The sequence below is a fragment of the Leptosomus discolor genome, chromosome 25, assembly GCF_034619465.1.
Source record: "Leptosomus discolor isolate bLepDis1 chromosome 25, bLepDis1.hap2, whole genome shotgun sequence".
NCBI lineage: Eukaryota > Metazoa > Chordata > Aves > Leptosomiformes > Leptosomidae > Leptosomus > Leptosomus discolor.
Window position 1 is genome coordinate 7,608,540 of NC_141415.1, and position 22,459 is coordinate 7,630,998.

Sequence of the window (22,459 nt, forward strand, 5' to 3'; positions counted from 1 at the left end):
TCTCCTGAAAATCCTTCATTCCCTCTATCTAGGTCTCTTACTAGGTGCTGTGTCCATTCTGTCTATTTTAACCCCTTCGGAGCTTCACCATATGATGTGTAGCACTTAGCGCCTGTAGGACAGCAAGGTAATTATGAGACAGGAAAGTAAATACTCTTTAAAGGTTAATTTAAAGTGTAGATTGACATCTGTGGAGGTAGTTGTAACACACAGGGCGCAAGAGGTAACAATATAGTACCCTCTAGAGGGCCCTGGCATAAGCACAGTTGATTACTTTAAAATAATCCACCTACCATTTACTATGAACATCATCTCTCTTTCTAGATGATGTGTGTGGTCCATGTATCTAGACCAAAGAGAGAGCATCACTAGACTCTCATTCTTCCTGTCGTGGGCCACTGGAAGTATTTGTGTAGCGCCGAGCCTGTTTAACCACTCAGCAAAGCCTAGTTCGTGCAAGCGTGATACACCACAGACTTTGGTTTGGTGTAAGTCAAGAATTTCTGTTTCCCTGGTTCCCCAGCTTGCACAGCAATGGGACCCGCATTTCTGGAAATTAATGTTGCATCTATCCTCTCCATCCGCACCCCTGTGCTCACCCTGTTTTGCCTGGAGGTGCCAGCTCCTCTTCCACAAACCCCTCATTTCTTTAAGGCTTTATTCGCCACTAGAGGCCACTCCCCGAGCACACAGCCCTGCCCCAGCAGGACGCTGCAGGTTCACCCTTCGCCTGGGCAGCCTCGGGGTCCTTTTGGCCCCTGGTTTGCCCGGGGTGCTCTGCCAGCCTTTGGAGCTCGGGAACTGCTTCACCATCGCCAGCCTGCCTCGGCCGAGCGAGCCGGGGCCTCCTGCAAAGAGCTGTAGGAGCCGAGCCTGCCGCAGGGGAGAGCTGTGGGGAGAGCGGCGTGCGGGGCAGGCGCTGCTCTTCGATGTTCCTTTCCAGGTTTTCCACTGCTGGGTTCGCTTGCGAGCGGCCCAGCCTGCGGTTGGCTGCTGTTCCGTTCTCTGTGGTCTAGGTGGCAGCTGTACCGTGGACTAAGGCTTTCAAACGAGTCGGAGGAATTCAGGTGCTGACTTCTCGTTAAAACTAACAACCCTGGGCTTTGCGATCTGCCTGCTCTGGCAGCCCTCTCTCCTCCAACATACCATGCCGAAATTCCTGAGGTTCCTCAGACGTGCCCAAGAGACTCCTTTGGAAGGCCTAGGGCAACACTTCTCATTTCCTTTGATCTCTGGATTTGTTAGTCTCCAGAAGACAAAGTTATTTTTTTCACCTAAGTCTCTGGCCATGGGTTTTATCTGTGGGGGTGGGCTGCAATGCAACAAGCCACTGTTTGTTTTCAGGAGCAAAGCTGTCCCAATCACTGAAGCAAGCTATACTGCGATGTCTTTGAAACGCTGGCTATAAAAAAGCGTATAAAAAAGCTGGACAAAAGCAAATGCAGCTCCCGAAGGATAGCTAATAACAAGAGAGTGCTTTCTGACTGGTTGGTCGCTGAGTTCCCTGAGCTGTTGCAGCAGCCAGCAATCCCATTTTTCACAAACTGGAGTCAGGAATGCTTTTAGGTAACAGTTGGGTGTGGCTGAAAGAGTTTATGTTAATTTTCGTCACGGTACAGATCTTCCTACGTCCAAAAGTACATGTTGCAGGTGCGTTCACATGGATTTCATTTGTCACAGGCAGAAGGCAAATATCGCTGTTAGTAGTCATGTTTTATGGAGGAGAACTTTGTAAAGATGCCGTCAATTCTATTTCCTTTTAATTTCCTTTTCTTGTCTGTTCAAGATCCCCTGTTTGTGCATTTCCAGTTGTAACCGATGAGGGTCAGTTAAGATTTTGTGAATCATTTTACGGTCATGGTTCTGTAATCATTCATGTTTCTTTGTGTCAGGCCCGGGTAGGCGCTGATTTGATGCCAACTTTATCAGCATTCACCTAGTGCTGAGATTTTGCGGCCTGTGCTGGGCTGATACTCAACTGCTGTTGAGTCTTAGAGCTCAGCTCCACAAGAACGTCTGGCACACTCTTAAAAAACAAAGGCACAGCCCAGGATGCTCCAAGAAGATTATGATCTGCCCTGAATGCTCAGAAATTGTGCTTTAAATCTCATTACCAACTATTGTGATGTATCATCAGCTATTCTACCTGAGGCATGTGTTGGCGGGGCTTTGTATTTTCTTTTTAAGTGTTTACACCTACAGAATGGAAGAAAACCTACACGCAGGATTCTGGTTGCATCAGACAGAAATGAAGTTTTATTAGCGACATTTTCCTGATACAGAACAAACAGGGTGAATCTGTAAAGCGAGGAGCTCAGGCGCCAATGCTTGAAGCCACAGAGCATTGCAGGCAGAAGCAGCGCAGAGCACGCGTGGCAGGGGGCAGGGAGCCCATCTGAGTAGCTCTGAGGGGCCTGTTTGGATAGACGGCATCAGCAACGTGGAGGAGTTGTTAAGAGCATCTCTCTTCCCTTGGGAGCATGGGGAATGTAGAGGATTTGGCCAATTTCTGTTTGAAAGGTCTTGCACTGTAGGATCCTCAATGTATGTTCTTAGTCAAAAGATTTTCTCCCATACCCTGTTGAGAAATAAAGCAAGCATTAATTGCTCCAGTAGTGGCACTGCACCTCTGAGGCACCAGCATCTACCAGGCAGAAAAGAAGCTTGATTCTGTGGTAGGTGACCACCAGCATTCCAAAAGCGTGAAGGGAGACTCCGGCACAGTATGAAAGCAGTGGTGTTTGTGGGGAAATGCAGAGAATGAGAGACATGAAGAAAAGCAGCTGGGGTTTAAGTACGTGGTTAGCTGATGTCACCCACAAAACTGAATAGAAATTGAATGTGTGTTTCTTAAGCGAGTTGATCCTTTGCACACAAATAGGAAAGAATTATTATAATGAATAATAAATAATAAAAAAGAACCTAACAGTTTCCAGAAATTTTAGTTTATCTTTGGTACTGTTCACCTCCAGAAGAGTATGTGGATATTGTGTATAGATTAGTAAGGATGGGACTGAGAGACCAGTGTGCCCGTACAACAGTTCTCACCTTGGCTTTCACCACCACCTCTGCAGGACTGAGACTGGGAAGATGAAGAGTAGGAGTGGGAACTGCTGACGCCTCCTGAGATCATTCCTCCTCCTCCGCCTCCTCCGACCATACTACCACATCCACTGCCACTTCCCCCTCCTATTCCTCCGCTTCCTCCTCCCATTCCTCCTCCGCTACTTCCTCCTCCTATTCCTCCTCCCATTCCGCTGCTGGAAGAAATGCCACCACCTCCATAGCCACCACTCATGCCACCTCCTCCTCCTCTTCCTCCTCCAGAAGAATAGCCACCACCTCCTATTCTACCACCTCCCATGCTTCCTCCCATTCCTCCTCCCATTCCTCCTCCTGGGATTCTGCAAAGAGAGAAAGGAGAAAAAAAGTTAATCAAATGCATTTTTGATCTCAGAAGGAAACCTGTCTGCAGATACTGCACGGAAGCCTGCCCTTCTCTTGTCTGTACCTGATGCAGTGCCAAAACTCAACCTCTCTTTCAATGTCAGCTTGAATTCAAGAGGTTTTGCTTTTCCCACATTCTGCTCAGACATTTCTTGCAAGATTTAGCACTGCTGCTGTATCGGTGTGTGGTGTCACTGCGCTCCACACTGGAAAGGCAGAACATGGAGCTGCTCTTCCAGGCACCGCTTACGAGCAGAAGCAGGCACACTGCACCAGGGAAAGGGACGTAGCTTGAACTTTCAGAGAATTGAACTCTTATGAAGGTTTGGAAAACTATGGCCACTTTTCTGCTTACAGTCTTCTCCAAGGTGACTTCTGTCTGCTCAGTTCCTGGCCTTTTCTGGAACCCAGGTAAAAGCAAGGCTCTGTACAGGGGGTTCCCTGTCCAGCCCCAAATGGGTAGCTCAGAATTTCTGCATTAATTTTTCTTCACATGATTTATAGTCTGAACAGGTTTGCCAAGCAATGTGTAGTACCTCAAACCTGGGAGGCCATTGGCCAAGAGCGCTCAATTAGCCTCATTTCAGTACAAAGTCTGTTTTGCAAACCTAGACTGGTAATTTCCTGTCTTTGTGACTCATCAGCAACCCCGGGTTTCACACAGTGCCGCGCTCCTGTGTCGGTTTACATACACAAGGTCCTGCTGCCCTTCCTCAAGCAGTGCCCGGTACTGAGCGATCTCCTGCTCCAGGCGGGTCTTGATGCCCAGGAGCATCTTGTACTCCTCGTTCTGACTCTCCATCTCGCAGCGGATGCTGGCCAGCTCCTCCTCCAAGGGGCCGATCATCCCCTGGATCTGCTGCAGCTGCATGTTATAGCGACGTTCGGTGTCTTCCAAGTTGGATTGCAAAGAGTCTACCTGCAAATGGAAAACAAGGTACAGACGTCATGGGAATGTGGCAAGTTTAACTAATTTTTGTGGAAAAATTTGAGATCTTCAAGAACCAGAAAAAAGCGCATCTTTGAATTTAAGCAACCCAGTATCCCGTTCTCTACTTCTAGGTGTAACCGTTCTTTCATTCGAGTGACACATACAGCCTGTGTCACCAGTGTAGCAGAAGCAAATACCTTTACTTACCATGCTGATTTGTGACTGCAGCTCAATTTCCAGGCTTTGATATTCACGTCTCAGCTCAGAGATCTGTTGGTTGCTTGATTGTATCTCCTGGCCACTTGAGTGGACTTGTTGGTTAACTTCTTCCATCTGAAAAAATCACTGATTGAGGCATTTTTGATAATAAAACATTATGGGGTTATCATAAAAGCACTGAGAAAGCAATTAATAAGAATGAAGAAGGATGTGACATAGACTGACTCTGTGTGTTTCCCACATGCCACCCTGCTACCTCACCCTGTGTGATCCACCTCGCTACTGGAAGACAGAGGTTCTGCACACTTTACCACATGACCTTGATATTCCAGAACAGACTGGCTACAGTAAACTTCTTAAAGTCATTTAAAGTTATGTCCCTTAAATAATAGATGGTAAGTTGCCTTTCCTCTGCTGGATGTAAAAAGGTCCAGTTCTTTGTGAAAGATTTAGTAACCAAAAGAGCCCTGGGCTTTACCTTGGTTTCATACCAGCTTTCCACCTCTCTCCTGTTGTTCTCAATAAGCCGTTCGTATTCACAACGCATTTCATTTAATTTTTCCATCAAGTTAATGCCAGGAGTAGCATTGACCTCCACATTGACATCACCACTGGATTGTGTTTGCAGTCCTTTTATTTCCTGAAAAAAAAACCACAAATAACCCCACCAGGTTCTAAAGGGTGAAAGTAAGGAGAAATGTCGCCGTTTCAAATAAAGGAAAAGAAAGGGACACAAATCCTCACACAGCCGTACCGCTTCTGCCAAGGGGGCCTCCTCTGCCCTTGTCGTGAAAGGGAACAATTCTGCGTTCCTAAATTCTATGCAGTGTGCCCTTTGTGCAAATCCTTTTGTGTATTTTCTTCTCAATGGGAGGTATCATTGCAGAGAGTATATATAAATACATTCTTTTGACTCCTCCCTATATTCTATCCAATTTTTCTTCCATGAGTTCAGCCACAAAATTGTACTTTGTTCTGAAAGCTGTTCATTTCCCTTGTCTCATTTTGCCACATTTGACCCAAGCATCTTATTCCGTCAGTTGCAGGCAGCTATGGATGCTACATACTCCTGGAAATCAAAGCCAGATTGTATCAAGTTGGATGATCAAAGCCAGCAGCCAAAGTCTGGTTACTGCAAGTGGAAGAAATCCACAGGAAATGCTCTGAGTGTTGTGTTTTCATTAGTTATTATTTTAAAGTGTGGAGAAACTTACCTCTTCATGGTTCTTCTTAAGATAGATCAGTTCCTCTTTTAGGGATTCAAACTGTGTCTCCAAGTCAGATCTGGATAGAGTCAGCTGATCCAAAAGTGGACGTAATCCATTAATATCACTTGCCACACTCTGGTGGAGAGTATATTCCGTTTCATACCTAAAAGACAGACAAGAAAGAGAGTAAAAGTGTGGCTAGACCTCTTTGTTAGCTTGGTTATGGACAGTTCCCATCAGTACGTCTTTGGTCTTTAATCCCATGGTTCAATTCTTAACAGAAAGGAACTAATTATCTTTCCATCTCCAATAGGTTGGTTTGATTTCAGTTGAATTTCTCTCTGTGAGATTTATGTGATGAGGATTATGTGTATAAATCTACATGCAAGGATGGAGAAAACTTAGACCATAGTCCTTTAAATGGCACTCTTCAATAACTTGTCTGGAGAAAAATAACAATGAAAAACTAAAGAAATCATCCTCAGGATGCTTTTCCCAACAACTATGTATCCTGTCATTGGAGCCAAGAGGCTACAGCATCTACAAAGATTAATTGGCAGTAGGAACTTGGCGGGGGGAAAGGGAGGCAAGACAGAATGAGGCAGGAGGGAAGGACTCACTTCAGTCTGAAGTCATCCACAGTCATTCTGGTGTTGTCAATGTCAAGAAGGATCTTGTTAAGGTCCACATTGGCAGCGACAATCTGAAAGGGAGGGGGCAGATGTTATTTGGTCAGTTGTCTTTTCGGTCTGGCACACAACTAGAGGGAAGAAATACCTGTGCAGAAACATGTTTCAGAATATCTTTACGGTAACATCAAGCCTGACTAGTGCTGCAGGAGCTAGAGAGAGGAGTTTATTGCTTCCAGTTAAAAGAAAGTGCCTTTGCTGTCGATTTTGGTTTACAAATATCTATTGAAAATACCTTGTTGGTAAGAATAGCTAACTAAACTGCTGATGTTCAAAAATCAGTAGGAAAACATAATTACCATTGCATTTGGCCACAACCATATTCATGTAGGAGATACGGGACTGTTAAATGGCTGAGGGCTAGACTTAGGCTAAACGCACATGTGGGCTCACCCTGGATAGTCACAAAGAGGTGTGATTAGCACGGCCACAAGCAGCACAGCATAAGCAAGCGATGATTCTATCTCCTGTTCAAGAGAGCGAGGAGCAAACAATCAGAGACGGGGGCTGAAGGGCGCACTGGGCAGGCCCCAGAACGGGTGCACTGGTGATGATCTGCCATTGCGCCAAACAACGCTCCCTGTGCCAGATCCCAGTGTGCCAGAACACACATATCACCCACAGCGGAGGAAAGCCGGCAGTCAGGCTTTGTCACCGCACCAGTCTGCTTCCCGGCTGAAACAGAGGAAGGAACTTATCGCCTCCGACAGGGGTATTGTGCTGCAGGAGGCAAGTGCCATTCTCATGAGAATCTGTTCAAAGTTAGTCAGATTGCATCGTACCTGGTTCTGCAGTTCGTCGATCGTTCTGTAATAGTGGCTGTAGTCCCTGGCAGAAGTGGGACCATGATTTTTATACCACTCCCTGATCAATTGTTCAAGTTGACCATTTTCATCCTCCAAGCGTCGCACTTTATCCAAGTAAGAAGCCAGGCGATCGTTAAGGTTCTGCATGGTCAGCTTTTCGTTCGTGGAGAGCAAGCCGGCATCTTCACCAAACCCCATTCCACCAAAACTACCTCCACCGTAGCTGCCACCACCAAAGCCGCCACCGCCACCAAAGCTGCCACCACTGAAGCCACCACTGCCCCCGAAGCCACTAAATCCACCTCCACTGTATCCACCGCTGCCAAAACTACCTCCACCGAGGCCAGATCCGTAACCACCTCCCATTCCCCCAAAACTGCCCCCACCTGATCCAAACCCTCCTCCCATACTTCCACAGCCCATTCCTCCCCCATAACTACCACCACTCATTCTCCCACCATAGCTGCTGCGGCTAATCCTTCCACAACTGCCGCTGCTGAAGCCCCCTCCATAGCTGTGCCTGGAAGCTCCTCCACCAAAACTTCTCCCAGAAAAGCCTCCGCTTCCTCCTGAAGAGGTGTATTTTCTAGTGGACACTGAGGAGTATCCACCAGACTTACGTACTCCGCAGCTGCTACCCCCTCCACCACCTCCACCACCGCTGCTACCACCACCTCCCCTGCTAATTCTAGTGGTGCTAGTCGAAGACTTAGTGCCACAGCTCATAGTGACAGCAGGTAGGAGTCTGACCACAATCCCAAATTTAGGTGCACAGCCTGATAAGAGTCAGGACTGCAAATTTTCATCCCAGCTCTCTCTATTTATATTTTTGTCAGTGGGTGTCACCATCAGGGTGTTTCCTTCTCCCAGGGCATTTACCAACCTTGTTGTTTGTGCCAAGAATAATTTGCTGAACAATATTTTTGTGCTGCTATCTCAGGCAATCCAGCCCATTGCTGGGTTTGTGGTGTTCGTTTAGGGCTGAACATTTCATTTCTTTTGGGTGGCATTCTCTTCATTTAGCTTTTTCTGGAACAGGCAGTCTTTTGCTTCGTGCAGCCTGGGTCTGCTTTGCGATGGAAAAGCCGCTTTATACAGGATCCTGTTGAAGCTGATGTTGAGATAACGTGTGCCTGATGGAACCAGACAGAGAGAAATTTTCTCAGTTCGTCCCTAAAAGAAAGAAGAGGCCCAAATCTCTCACGTTCGGCTGTGTTTGTTCAATTGTTAATCTACTTTTTTTGCTAAGGTTGGTGTAGCTGCTCTTGTCAAAGACTATTGTTCTCTTTTGCTCTTTCATATCTTGTGCATTTAAGCTCTTCTGCACTGCTTATGTTCTTTGTCTCACTACACGTGATAGTGCAAGAGTTTTATCAATAGGACTGTATAGCCTGTCTATTTAGGTTGTCCAGCTTGTGTATCCCTGGCGTCACTCAGAGAACATATTTTTGTATGAGAAGTCTATTTCAAGCGGTGCAGTGGGATTCTTATTTGAAAATCAAAATCCTTCCTTTGTGAAGGAAGTGATAGGACAGCACACTAGATAACTAAAGCCTGGAAATCAGAGAGAAAAAGGTATTGGTTTTTTTCACCAAAGAGCTGTTGATCTAAAACAGTAGGGAGATTAAGGATACTTTAGTTGTATTATCAAGTCAATTGTAGCACAATTAGCTGTATCAATGCAGACAATGACCTATAAACTACGTGAGGGAAGTTGTTTTATGGCTTGATATAAAACTACTCATTCTCTCTATTGTTCCTGTGTCATATATTACAGGTGATAATTATCTGTACTGCTCTTAATGCAGAGATCCTTGAGACTCTAAAATAGTGTCCTGAGAGAAAAGTTGAAAGGCTTTTTACGCAAATCAGTTGAGCTCAGACTGTTGAGACCACAAAAGAAATGACACCATACTTCAGTCTTGCACTGACCCCCAGTTCACTCAAGATGGACTTGTAAATGGTTTCAAATTGTTCGATTTGATGCTGAAGCGGAGTACCTGAAGACAGAATTGCATGTTTCTGAAAAATCTGTAAGAAGAGTCTGAGTTTGGGCGAACAAAAGTCAGTGCTGACTGACTCTGTGACTCCAAGTGACTATTATCTGCAAAATACAGTCATTCATCTTGGTCCTGGGTGAAAACTAAATGTTCTGGTTTGAAATGCAGACTCTCATTTCCCCAGCATCCGCTTAGCTCTGCTCTTATACTGCAGGCTTTTATGAGAGACTTACATCTCGTTTTTTCACACAGCAGCGACCTCAGTCATGCAAACAGCCAGTCCCTGCCGCTTACTTGCAAACAGCAGCAAAACCATCGGCATTTTGGTCTTGCTGTCGATGGACCCCAAACTGTTACTGCTGGCTTGGAAGGAAGGGCACGTTCCTGCAGCGACAGGTTTGTTCTGTCTTACTGGAATGTCTTCGTTGCCTTTCTTCCTCGCTGTTCGGTTACGGAGCCTCTGAGGACTGTAAGGTGTTTCAGAAATTTCGCAGCCTCCCCCTGGACCTCAGGTGCAGGAACAGAGAAGGGCACAAAGGAGCTCTGGTCTGTTGTCTGCTGTCTTCGAAAGGACCCTTGCAGACACAGGGCAGGGCAGTCCTTGCTTTCCAAAGGCCACCTTGACTGGGGAGCTGATTGCGCGTTGCTGCTGGGTTTTACGCTCTGCTGTGGGTCGCCATGTGCATGATTCTGTTACAAACTGTGTTTCTCCCTCTTAACTTCTGATCTTGTTTATGTTAGAGTAAGGATTATTTAACACTTTCTGACTGAATCCATTGTCCTGTCCTTTGTGCTGAGCTTTTGCCAGCATTGCTTTATTGCTGCTTATGCAATCTCTTTCAAAAGCTCGCTGATTTTATCTTGCCATTTGAGATACTCAATGGCTCAAAGATGATGAAAGATTTCCAGTAGCTGGATGATGTGATAATTTCTCCTTGATCCACAGCTGGAGGATGGTACTGTCGCCTCAGCAGCGTAAACACAGTTTTGGGGCTTCTGCGTGTTCTGTTGTTGGTGCTAAAAGATGTAGTTTACTATATGCAAAATTTTTTTTTCTTCCTCGTGTTGTTTTGCCGTTGTGTCTGGGCCATGTCCTCTTGGTCATGGGGGCCCCTTTTCACAGTTCCGCTGCAGTAAGTAAAAGTGATCATCACATTCAAATTTCCATCAGTGATTCCGGTGGTACTCCTTATAGATGCTTTTCACAGGCAAGCTAGAACAATCTATGGGTTTCTTAGTGATAATGAGCAAAAAAATCTCTGGAATTATTAAAACAAGAGTAAAAACATTTGCCAAAAGAGCTCCTTAATCTGTTTCTGTGCTTTCTGAGAACCTACATTGCTTCCTTTTTCTGCATGTACTTGCTTACAGCAGGGATTGTCCCTGCTGGAAGGTTCTTCTGATAAGGGCACAGCTTGCTGTATGCTTGGAAAATACTTGAAAAAATAAAAGCAATGAAAGAAAAGAAAGAGCCAAGCCATCGAGGAGAACTTTAGATAGTGGCAACATTTCGTTTTAGTTCTATGTCGTTACCACTGCGTGTGCATAAAGGAGGGACACAGATAAAAGGTTTTGCCTTTAGATCTTCGGTTGCTTTTAAGTCACATGCTCGTAGGAGGTTCCATCTTGTCTTTAGTGTTGCTGTTATTTCATTTTTGTGCCTAGTCCGGTCTTAGCGCTTTTTATAGAAACCTGCTGGCTCTCAGGAGATCTGGATTCTTAACAGCTTTTCCCTTGTGATATTTGGTTTCTTTCACGGTCACTGTGTTCTCAGAAACGTAGTATGTCTCTCTGGACTGTAATACCAAGGTACCTGAAAAATACAGGTGAACTATGAGTACTTCATCATCTTGTAAATTTGCATACACTCAATTCCCTCCTGACGTATTTTAATTTATTAGTCATTAAATATTTAACTGTGCAAATATTTACACAAACCAGAGAAGATCCGTTCTGTGGACAGGATGAATTTTTCCTTCCTGAGCTCACTTAAAGAGCATGCAGAACTTTCTGTTCTCTGATGCTTTCCACAAATGCGTTACATGGATGATATAAAGTTTATCATTTACAGAATTACCTAAAAAGAACCAGCAATTTTAGGACCTTTTCTCATCTCTTTCCTATATGTGATGCACAGTTTAATCATTAAAGTTTCTGCATTGATACAGCATCCAGTATGCTATGGAACACTGCTGTTTCCAAATCAGAGCAGAATAAGGACGTTTATTACCACAGCGAGCAGCATTGCGCAGCCTGCAGAGTATCTGAGTGTTTTGACACCGCATACAGCTGCTTGTCAAGCTCAGCACACGCCACATTTCAAGTACAGCCGACATTCTTTCACGCTCTCTCTGTTATTGTTTTCCTTTTAATCAGGCCTCTGTGATACGTATCAAAGAAGTGACTGCCTGGTGTCAGAGTGAAGACGATGAGCAGCCCACACTGCTGGGTGTTTTAGCACAACTGAGAGACTTTTACAACAGGCCGGAGCTGCTGCATTCAAAACAGACCAGGAGAGGATGTGTTCTCACTTCTGTGTCTGTGCACGGGAAAATGAAAACATTTCCCCTTAATTCAATGTCATTCTGATGCCATGCCTCAGGCAACTGCGAGTTTATTCTCTTGATCTATTTAATAATCTCTTCCCATCACTCTTACCAGAAATCTCTGTAAGAAGCGAGGACCTGTTTTCACCCAGGAGTCTGCTCACTCTTCATCCTTACTGCCTCTCATAACGTTCTAGTGAAATCACAATGATTTCCAAAGAAATGTAAGTCAGACCCAGCAAAGGAAAGAAGGACTATTAAGGCAGCCGTCAGCTTTCCTGTGAAGGTTAAGACCTCTAGCACTCTGGTAGTGCACATTTGGTGCGGGATAACTTTGGTCTTCCATGCGAGCAGGCTGATGGGAAGGATGCCTGTTGCTCAGATCCCGAAGGTACACACCATTTTGTCATTTGGATGTGGGAGCCAAAGGCCAAGGCTTTTGTGCCCCCCAGCTGACAGGCAGTTTACAGGGCGCTGTCCTGCCTGTCAGCTGCCAGTTATCATCGTTTCTGTCGCTTTCTGAGCCAGCATCAGCGTTGTCCCTCGGTGGCTCCCCCAGTCTCGTACAGGGTGAAGTCGATTTGAGTGGAATAGTTCGGTTTGTTGTACCGAAGTGGAACAGCGTTTTTCATATTGCCTAGAACAGCTGGAGGGCCCGATAAGAGCACCTGCCAACAAGCCTCCCGCCTCTCTGGAGTTCAGTGCCTCGGCCCCTTCGGGATAAGCAGCCCCAGATCCCTTCCAGGCTGCAGGAACCTACAACCGTTCTGTCACCGTAACGGCTTGGGTTGCTGCAGTGTCCTGCGAGAGGGAGCACAGAGATTTGACTCCCAGCCTGCAAAGGCACTGATCCGCCACTGCAGCTGCTGTGTTGCGGGCAAGGGAGGCATCCAGCCCCTCTTCCCGAGGTGCTGGGCCGGGAGGAAGGCCGCGCTGGCTGCGGGAGGCGCGCTGCTGGGCTCGGCCCTGTGGAGCGGTTACACGCGCGTCAGGGCAGCCCGCGTGGTCTCTGCTTGCCGGTGGGAAGTGAGAAGGAGCTGGTACTTGCTCCGCTTGGCCTGGCCTGGTCTGAGCCAGTGCAGAAGCAGCCTGGAGAACTTGTTAGTCAAAAAGTAAGATGTAGTGAATGTCATCGTTCAAGGCGGTTAAATACCCACTGAGCCAGGATTTGGGAATCAGAGCTTGGGACTTCAGCCAGTCTGAGTGTGGCTAAATGCGGTTAATGCCTCCTGCCCTTGGGGATCTGGTTGACTGTCTGTATAGAGAATTATTATCGCAAAAACACCCCAGCACTTCAAACGACAGCGCAGTGAAGTGGCCTATTTCGCTGTCCTAGCTCCGTAGCCCGTGAACATGGCCTGTGTAGCATTCGACAGTTAATAGAGCTGACAACTAATGCTAAATAAAAGAGACATCAGCAGAATATATGCACAGGCAGTTTTGAAATTACCTCTGTGCCTTCAAATGGACAAACGAATTGCGCTGGGAGTACTGAGGCCAAACATACGGGAGTGCGTGTGCACGTTTATTTTTGCCTAAGGTTGTTCTGAAGGTCTTGTTTCAACACGCACCACAATTTTCTTCTCAGAGCAGTAATAGGAACACCAGATAAGTATCCGAATTGCAACATTTTGTCCTCATAAAATTAAAGCTTATTATGCTGATTAATGCCTAACAAAATGCATGCAAATAAAAAGCGCGAGGTTCTCCTCACTACTCTTAACACCGCTGGAGTCCCACTTCAAGCATGCCCTAAGCTTTGGCTCCTGACACTAGGATATTTGTATTTCTTGCTCCTGCTTTGCAGTAGTTTCGGATTTCTAGCTCTATTCCTCCACACCAGGTTTTTTCCATCGTTGTTATTATTACGAGCCTGCTCTCTCAGGAAGCAAATGCTAGTGATAACCTAGGTGAGGTTTTGTATATAGAAAATGGAGAAAGGAAAGAGTAGTTAAACTGGCACTTTCTACCAGAGTGTGGTAAGAAACCATCTAAATTCAGTCTTCTTTTTGTCTGTGAGGAGCACTAATGCCATGATTAAGTAGGTATGTTTTCAAGTTTATTGGTGGTTTGTATTTATGTTGTCACACACTGTAACATGTAGCAAATGAACTTTATTATGAAGCTTGTTTGCGTTACAGAGGCAGTCTCGTTACATGCAAGGAACACTGTAAGGGCACCTTGTTAAGAAAGGTGCAGATGTTAGGTGAGGAAGGAGACATCACGATCAATGCTGAGTAGTAAAAGGAGTAACAGTAACATATTATTTTCCCTAACTGCTCAGAAATGTTTACTTATTTCTGTGCGTGATTACAACCTATCACCGTAGGCACTTAAATCGGCAGCAGGACTCGCAGCGTGCGACACCACCGCGTTCCAGCGTCTGCGTGCCCGTATGGCAGCGCTGGTTGCTCGGGTGCGGTACTGGCTTCCCACACTTCAGACTCTTCAAGTTTCGTTCTGCTTTGCTCTCACCAGGACTCGTTTCAGTGGAATTTTTTTCTGCAAGGCTACTGCACAGGTGATTAGATAGCTAGCAGTAACAGTGCTAAAAGGGAGTTACATTTTGGAAAGAAGGACAGGAGCAAGAGGTGTCAGGAGTCCTCGGCGCTGCTGCGATGGCGCAGAGCAGCGAGCTCCAGCACAGACGGCTCCTCCATCGGGTCTGACCTCCTCAGTAGCCCCCTGGGTGTCGCTGTAAGGCCAGAGGCCAGGCGATGGCCTGTAAATCCCCCGCAGAAGCCAGGAAGGACGCACTCCGCAGGGACGTTTTTGAGGTTAACTTGGCAGGTCTTAGAGGAGGTATGAGGAGCCGGGCTCCTGCCCTGGGAGTATTCTTTCATTTGGGCTGTTAGTTTAGCAGCCTGGACAGACAGGTCTGAGAAAGAGTTGTCACAGCCTGCAAGAGGTGCAAAATTTGCAGAGCGAACAGGGAGGGTAGGTTTAGGGGACAGAGCAATATAGAGACAAGTGTGATTTGATGCTGCAAGGGTTTTAGAGATGAAGTAGGTGATTTTGCAATAGCAGGGAGATGGGGGTATCCTTGCAACGCTGCCTCTGAGCGTGTCAGGTCAGGAATATCGGTGCGTGCTTGTGTGTAAAGTAGTCCTTCACGAAGATTAGCCAGTTCCTCAGGCCCCCATAGAGACACTGGTCAGAAACAAAAAATTCCTCCTAGATTTTTTTTCTTTTCAAATCGCAATCACATTGGCTGAGAGCCTGGTGTAAGGCAACGCGGTGAATCATGGCACAGATCTGCCCAGGACTCAGGTGTTCAGGATTCCCGTTCCCACGGTCTCCCACTCAGTCTGTGTTTCTCAACCTTCTCCAGTGCGTGATGCCTTCCTCGGAGTGAAAAAACAGAACTCGTGACTGTAAAGCTGAGAGAGAAAAACGTACAGCAGGGAAGCCCTGTCTGATTCCCCTTGTTTGTGTGGAAGCAGAAGAGTCGGGAAATGCAAGGGATGAAGATGCGTGAGCGAACTGGTGCTGTGTGAGGAGCCTCTGAGCTGTTTCCAAGTGAAGTTCCCCACAGGGCTCATTTCAGCCATTCAGCCCCTGCAGTCCTGCTTGCGCAGACCCCAGGCTTTAGTTGGCCTCAGCAGAAGTGAAGAGCCCTGGAAGGGGAGCGGCACGGGGAGCGGAGCCCTCCGGACTGTTAGCACCCGCCCGGGGCATGGAGGAGGCAAACGTGGCTGTGATTAAACCAAAGAGAAAACGTTCAATCTCTGTCTTTTAGGGCAGTTGCACCCTTGTTACTGTAAGCAGTCCCTCGACTGTGTGAGCTGTAGGCCACCCTTAACATTCGTTTGGGAATCTTTTCTCTTGGGTATCTTTTATTTTTCTCTCAACCTACCACTGGGTTTTGTAAAATCACATCCTAAACATGAATAATTTGCCAATCTTTGTAAAATCTACACCTGTCTGTCCTTAGACATGAGAAATGCCCTGAATGGAAAAACACAGAAGCCAGGTATTGTACAGCTACCGGCCAGCAAGGCGCAGTCGTGGTCAGTACGACTGGCCTGTGAATTCCTTCTTCTGTAAGACCGTACGCCTGCAGTTCGGTGCGTTCTCCAGCTTTATGCATTTACTTTTCCGTACAAATAAGTGCTGTCACAAAGCAGGGGTATCCTACCATTGCACTTCTACCCACCCGTTACCTGTGTGTACCCAAGCAGGCAGCACCGGCAACGTGTTCATCTTGGGTAATTAATTGTACATGATTTGAATTCTGCACTCGGGGGTGTTTTGGCACTGGGAGCTGAAAATTTCTGTCCTTGAATTCCAACATAAAGAGGTTTCATAAAGCATTTTAGTGACTCTTTAGGAAGATTTTTTTTTAAGAAGCTTTCAGGGAATAGTCAGGTCCTTGAACCGCCCCCCTCTCATTCCCTGACAGAAGTTAATAGCAGGAATGATTTTGGTTTTTGACTTAGTTTTAAAGTTTCCCCAGTGCAGGGCCCATTAGAGTGTTGCCCCTGATAGTGTGTTCTTCAAAGTTTTGCCCAGTGGGTCTTAAATGGTGACTATGTCACTGCAAACTTTTGGTTCTTGTGCATAATCTGACATGTTGTTGTGTATTTCACAGGTAGGGCTTCGTATTTGTAACTGATTCAAACACAAACATCTGCTAAAGGAATTTCTCTCAGGCATGGCTTTCTGGTTGCATCAGAGAGAAGCAAAGATTTATTAGCATTTTTTTTGTTGTTTTTTTTTTTTTCCCCACAGGAATACCAATCACGGTAGAGATTAACTCAGGTAACAGTGATTAGGCACAGAAACTCAGGTGGCAGAAGCAGGCAGGCCATCCAGAGGGTTCTGGTGAGCCCCTGGAGTGAACAGCGTTGAGTAACTTGAACAAGTGTTTGCTCTCGCTCTTCGCAGAGGCGTGATCAGCCACGCTCGGTATAGTCTTGCTTGGTCCGAAGGCCCGCTGGTGGGGTCCTGCAGTGGAAGAGGCTGGTTTTGCTGGTCAGTCCTCAGACTTCCTAAAACTCCCTGCTGAAAGATGAAGGGAAGCAAGAATTTCTTTGAAGATGTGTTACCTCATTCAGCATTTTTAAATCTTTTTGTTACTTCATAATGATAGACTATGCAGCTCTCCATGGACTAGATTTTTTCCCCAGCGTTCTGGAGGGGTTAGAACAGTGTCAGTCCATGTGGTGTTCTTGCTCTCTATGTTGATGGCTTCAGGCCTTTTGGTCTATAGCCACTACTTTCATGACCAACTCTGTGATGGAAAACGGCGTGTTTGTGAGACAGACTACATCTTTGACTAATATCCCTGTTACTTCCTTGATAAGAAGGGATAAATGAAAGTCTCACAGCAGGTTTCCATCTTTTTTTAAAAAAAAAACAGAAGTTGAAGAGAACCTCTCTAAAAATTATAACTTCCTGATCATTTTCAACATTTTCAGGCACTTGTCTGAGATGCTGTCAGGACCTGGAGCCTTACCCAGTCTCATCGTTCTTATGGCTTCCGACACTTCCTCCATTGTTGCTCCTCTCTCCAATGTTTTATTCCCTTCCAGGCAGAGCTTCATGTTTTCAGCACCTCCTGGAATCACAGCCGTGAAATCAGACAGGGAGGAGACCATTTGATCACTCTCCATCTTTTGCTACTTCAGGATTTTGCAGCTAACACTCCTCAAATTTTAAATGTCTTGAGTGTTCCAACTATTTTACCCTGCTTCAACTATTTCTCCCCCTTAATACCAGTTACATTTCTAACATTTGGCTTGATTCTGAAACTGCTGACTGCTCCAGTTCCCTGCATACTTTGGATTGGGCATTATTTTTCCTTTCCCCCTTCATTTCCTCTTTCTACACATCCTGTGATACAACCCTTCATAACATCCTCTTCATTCAAGTCACTTGTGAAAACACTACCATGTTGATATGTTACTGTATAAGAACAAATGTCAGAGTGGACTTAAAACATTGGGAAAACCAGCAAAAAGTCTCCAGATTTCCAAGTAAGGAAAGGAGTTGTCATATCCTTTCCTGCTATTCAGAGAGAAAAGGGAATGGGAGGATGTACTTTTTTATTCCAGTTTTTACCTTGGCTTTCACAAGAGTTGCCAGACTGGGAGTGGGAAGATGAAGAGCGAGAGAGGCAGGATTTGTCCCCTCCTCCTCCACCACTGCCACCTTCTCCACCTGAAGTTTTACCGCAGGATCCACCTCCTGTTCCTCCTCCGCTGCCTCCTCCTCCACCTCCAGAAGAGGAAGTTCTTCCACAGGATCCTCCAATTCTTCCTCCACCGCTTCCTCCACCTGAGGACCAACTACTTCCTCCTCCACTAGTTCCTCTTCCAGAAGACCAGCTAGTTCCTCCATGACCTCCTCCTCCTGAAGATCCACCACCAGCTCCTCCCTGTGAGGTGCTGTCAGGAGGAAAGGACATGTCCATATAAGATGTACAGCAATATGACCAGTGTCTGGCATCCCATCGGCTGTCGAGGCCACTTTCTGACTCTGAGCTCCTCGTAAGCCTGAGAGAGTACTCTTGTGTGAAACCCGGCCTGAGAGCTGGTTTTACACTATCCTGATTAAGGACAAATTAACTGATCTGCACAGCGGAAGAAAAAGAAAGATAATGGTTGGCTTTAGAAGTCTTTCAAAATACGTACCTTGAGTATTTATAAAAGACAGTTATTTTCTTGCGTACATTTCATTCTCCTATATAACTGTACTTCCTGATTGTACTTAGGAGAAGAAATGGCAAATTACAGCTCTGAATATTTTCGTAAACTTATTGTCAAGTTCATACTAAGAACAGAATCATATGGCTTTGTACACCCCCAGCTGACCTTGAGATTCCGTATGAATTCATGAGGTTGCAGTAAATATGTTGATGATGAACAGTTGCACTGATATCAATACAGCCACTTTCATCTTCAGCGGTTTGCAGAGATGGCACGTTAATTAATCGGAATGTACGTACCTGATGTTGTGCTGCCCTTCGTCAAGCAGTGCCCGGTACTGAGCGATCTCCTGCTCCAGGCGGGTCTTGATGCCCAGGAGCATCTTGTACTCCTCGTTCTGACTCTCCATCTCGCAGCGGATGCTGGCCAGCTCCTCCTCCAAGGGGCCGATCATCCCCTGGATCTGCTGCAGCTGCATGTTATAGCGACGTTCGGTGTCTTCCAAGTTGGATTGCAAAGAGTCTACCTGCAAATGGAAAACAAGGTACAGACGTCATGGGAATGCGGCACGTTATGGGAATGTGGCGGGATTAGATGATTCTTACGCCCCAAATGAGGAAAGTGTTGCATGCTGTCAGACGCGCCAAGCATCTTCAGTACCTGGAGTGCTAGCTCGAGCTGATCTCCTGGCCTCCAGCAACTCGCATGCTCTTGGCATAGCAGAGGATCGGAAGGGATCGTTACCTACCATGCTGATTTGCGACTGCAGCTCGATTTCCAGGCTCTGATAGTCACGTCTCAGCGCAGAGAGCTGTTGGTTGCTTGATTCCACTTCCTGGCCACTGGACTGGACTTGCTGACTCACTTCCTCCATCTGAAGAATTAACATACAGAGTTGGAGTTTTTGAGTCCACATGGCAGTTTATCACAGCAGCATCTGGCAACACCACAAGGTGAAGCAGGGCCGCTTGTAACATGGGGGCTTTAAACTTGCTTATATGGCTCTGCCAGTGCACCTCAAGCCCCCTTGTGTTTTCATTTGTTTTAATCAAGGGGCTTCTACCATTGTATCCTAAAAGCAATGGATGTTGTCGTTCAAAGTGTCGTTCATCTACAGGAAGTCCCTACCAAAAGTTGGTATTGTTTTTCTTTTGTGATGTGGACATTCAGATTGTCACCATTTACCTTGCTTTCGTACCACCTTTCCACCTCTTCACGGTTTTTCTGAATAATATTTTCATATTCTTGTCTCATATCATTCAGTTTCTTCAGCAGATCCTCTCCCGGAGCAGCATTCACCTCCACACTCACGTCACCACTGGACTGTGCCTGCAGCGATTTCATTTCCTGCAGGGAAAAACCAGGCCTAAGGTGAATAAACAAAAATTTATGGTGGAATTACTTTGCAAAAGAGCTTTGAAGTCAGTTAACTTGCTCTGATGTCATAAACCATCCTGGATCCTTTCGACAACATATATGCATATGTTGGGTCTTTTCTCATTGCAGTTATTTGGCCTTGGCTTCCCGGCCGCTGCTTGTGGAGGGGCCTGTGCTCAGAGGGGCCCTGGCGCAGCCCGGGCCTGGCAGCCAGCCTGTCCCGGGAGGCGCCCACAGGAGGAGAGCAGGGAAGAGTTTAGTGCAGAGAATGTCACCTGCAAACCTGCCCATTTCCCATACTGCAAGTGTCCTTGCTCTCCCCTGCGGTTGGCCTTTCAAGGATCTGGCTCTTACCTCCTCGTGGTTCTTCTTGAGGTCAATCATCTCCTCCCTTAGAGACTCAAATTGCATTTCCAGGTCAGACCTGCTCAGAGTCAGGTTATCCAACAAGGGCCGCAAGCTGTTGATGTCAGCCTCCACGTTCTGCCGCAGACCGTGCTCCGTCTCATACCTGCGCCCAGGACAGTGCAGAGGGGTCAGCCCTGGTCTTGGTTCCCAGTCCTTCTCCTACTGACTTTATACATGAAACAGTGCATGTACTGCAGTATCTCAGGGTCTGCTTTTGTGTCCATACTTCACAGCACATAGCATCTCTCAACCAGCAGAATTGTGAATCAGCAGCCAGTACTTAAAGTTTAGTATTAATATTAAAATTTAGTATTAAAATGTATTCTGTGGTCTTTTTCATTGCCTCTTCTTAGTGTAGACTGTGCAGCTTTCATCTATCTGTTTCATCTGACTTTCAGGAAGAGATAATCATAATTTTTCTTTCCTTAAAAAGAAAGCTGTAAGGTTTGACTCAACAGCCGTAAGGAGTATTCCCATTGAAGATCGTTACACAAATAATAAAGAATTTTGAAGTTTTACAAATTATTTTGGTTGTGCTGCCATGGAACCAGGAGGAATCCTAGTCTCTGTGGATGGATATTTGTTTATGGAATGAATTTATGAAACTTAAAGTTGAGGAAAGTAGGAGAAAGGAAGCCAATGCCAAAAAAGAGAAAAATATATTTACTTTATCCTGAAGTCTTCTGCAGTCATCCTGGTGTTATCCAGGTCCAAAAGTACCCTGTTGGTTTCCACAGCCGCAGTCAGGAGCTAGAAGAGGAGAGAAATGCTGAGGAAAATTTTCCCTCTGAATGTCTCAGGTTTGCACAAGGGACAGAAATATGAATGTGATCTTGTTATAATTCCCAGGTGTCTGAGGTTTCCTACGTGCAGAGCCCTGGAAAGGTCATCTACAGGGTGAAAACAGCATCAGAATGGTAAAATCTGTTTTGTGAGTACACGAGCCTTGTCAAGAGGCCTGGTGTCACCCCATAGCTCTGTCTTACCTTCCATGCCCGTGGGCCAAGGGCTGTGCTCAAATGTCAGACAGCCCACATCCCAGAGGGTGGTTGCTACCGTTTGTCCTGTGCCCTAAAATCCACTACAGGCGTTCTGAGAGCCTGCAGGCACTGCCAACAAACGGTGTGCGGGGCGTGTTGTAGGGACTGTGCATTGTTTCCCCACCTCTGACTGGAGAGAGCTGGAATCATGCACAGAAGGCAGAATTTCAAGGGCAAGAGGCACTTTCAGAGAGGCATCCAGTGAGTTTAGAAGTATCCATGCCTCAAACATTTTACTCAATCACAAAATGTCTGTCAATGCCTCAAATTCTCTGACAAAGAACATCCTACCTGATTTTGAAGGTCTTCAATTTTTTCATAATAGTGGGTGTAGTCCTTGGGACCAGTAGGACCTTGCTTCTGGTACCACTCCCTGATCAATTGTTCAAGCTGAGCATTTTCCTTTTCCAAATTTCTGACCGTATCCAGGTAAGAAGCCAGGCGTTCATTAAGGCTCTGCATGGTCAGCTTTTCGTCGTTGGAGAGAATTCCCACACTCCCTCCACGAAAGCCACCACTGCCAAAGCTGCCACCACTGAAACCAGCACCACCTCCACCAAAGCTTCCTCCATAACCACCACCAAACCCACTCCCACCTGATCCAAAGCCCGCTCCCATGATGCCACAGCCCATTCCCCCTGCGTAACCACCACCGCTCATTCCCCCTCCGTAAAAACCACCACTCATTCCTCCTCCGTAACTGCTGCGCCTGATCTTTCCATAACCACCACCGCTGGCTGCCCCACCATAGCTGCTCCTGGAACTTCCTCCACCACAACTGCTGCCAGAAGTCCTGCCACCACCACTTGTCCTAGAAGTGATTCTTGTTGAGGAGGAGGAGGAATACTTACTGCCCCCTCCGCCACCACCACTGCTGGCACCGCCACCACTGCTCCCTCGCAGGCAGCTTTTAGAGGTCTGCTTGGAGCCACAGCTCATGGTGGCAGCAGATGACTCGGGTCAGAACTCAAAGCTGGTCTTACAGTTGCTCTGGAATCATAGCTCCAACTTCCACCCTGCCTGGTCTGCATTTATACCTGAGATAGTGGGTGTCACCCTCGAAGGGAGTACCTTCTTTCCATGGGCATTTGCAAGCCGTAGTTCTTCTGCCAAGGGTAATTTGCCAAAGGGAGATGTC

The 22,459-nt window shown here is 46.4% G+C and overlaps 2 protein-coding genes across 2 annotated transcripts; both read right to left on the minus strand.

Annotated features, from left to right (window-relative positions):
- Positions 1–2,552: 2,552 nt before the first annotated feature.
- LOC104348399 (uncharacterized) lies at positions 2,553–8,026 on the minus strand. The gene is made up of 8 exons (XM_009953681.2): positions 7,277–8,026; positions 6,426–6,508; positions 5,812–5,968; positions 5,076–5,237; positions 4,586–4,711; positions 4,140–4,366; positions 3,049–3,404; positions 2,553–2,578 (listed from the first exon to the last, which is right to left on the minus strand). The coding sequence occupies exons 1-8, from the start codon at positions 8,024–8,026 to the stop codon at positions 2,553–2,555; spliced, it is 1,887 nt and encodes a 628-aa protein (XP_009951983.2).
- An 8,795-nt stretch (positions 8,027–16,821) lies between these two features.
- On the minus strand, positions 16,822–22,260 carry LOC104348400 (keratin, type I cytoskeletal 19). The gene is made up of 10 exons (XM_086478023.1): positions 21,613–22,260; positions 20,949–21,031; positions 20,228–20,384; positions 19,682–19,843; positions 19,245–19,370; positions 18,782–19,022; positions 18,192–18,227; positions 17,910–18,158; positions 17,305–17,406; positions 16,822–16,847 (listed from the first exon to the last, which is right to left on the minus strand). The coding sequence occupies exons 1-10, from the start codon at positions 22,258–22,260 to the stop codon at positions 16,822–16,824; spliced, it is 1,830 nt and encodes a 609-aa protein (XP_086334149.1).
- Between the last annotated feature and the right edge of the window lie 199 nt (positions 22,261–22,459).

Bases quoted from the DNA above. Each gene is read 5' to 3' on its own strand.
- LOC104348399 (XM_009953681.2), bottom strand. From the start codon at position 8,026: ATGAGCTGTGGCACTAAGTCTTCGACTAGCACCACTAGAATTAGCAGG. The intron at 5,969-6,425 runs GTGAGTCCTTCC...TCTGTCTTTTAG, and splicing joins GTGGATGACTTCAGACTGAA to GTATGAAACGGAATATACTC. The intron at 5,238-5,811 runs GTAAGTTTCTCC...TTTTTTTTTCAG, and splicing joins TTAAGAAGAACCATGAAGAG to GAAATAAAAGGACTGCAAAC.
- LOC104348400 (XM_086478023.1), bottom strand. From the start codon at position 22,260: ATGAGCTGTGGCTCCAAGCAGACCTCTAAAAGCTGCCTGCGAGGGAGC. The intron at 18,228-18,781 runs ATTAATTAACGT...ACAGCACCTCAC, and splicing joins CATCAGGTACGTACATTCCG to AGGGAGGAGCTGGTGGTGGA. The intron at 17,407-17,909 runs GTAAAAACTGGA...CTGTGATTCCAG, and splicing joins CAACTCTTGTGAAAGCCAAG to GAGGTGCTGAAAACATGAAG.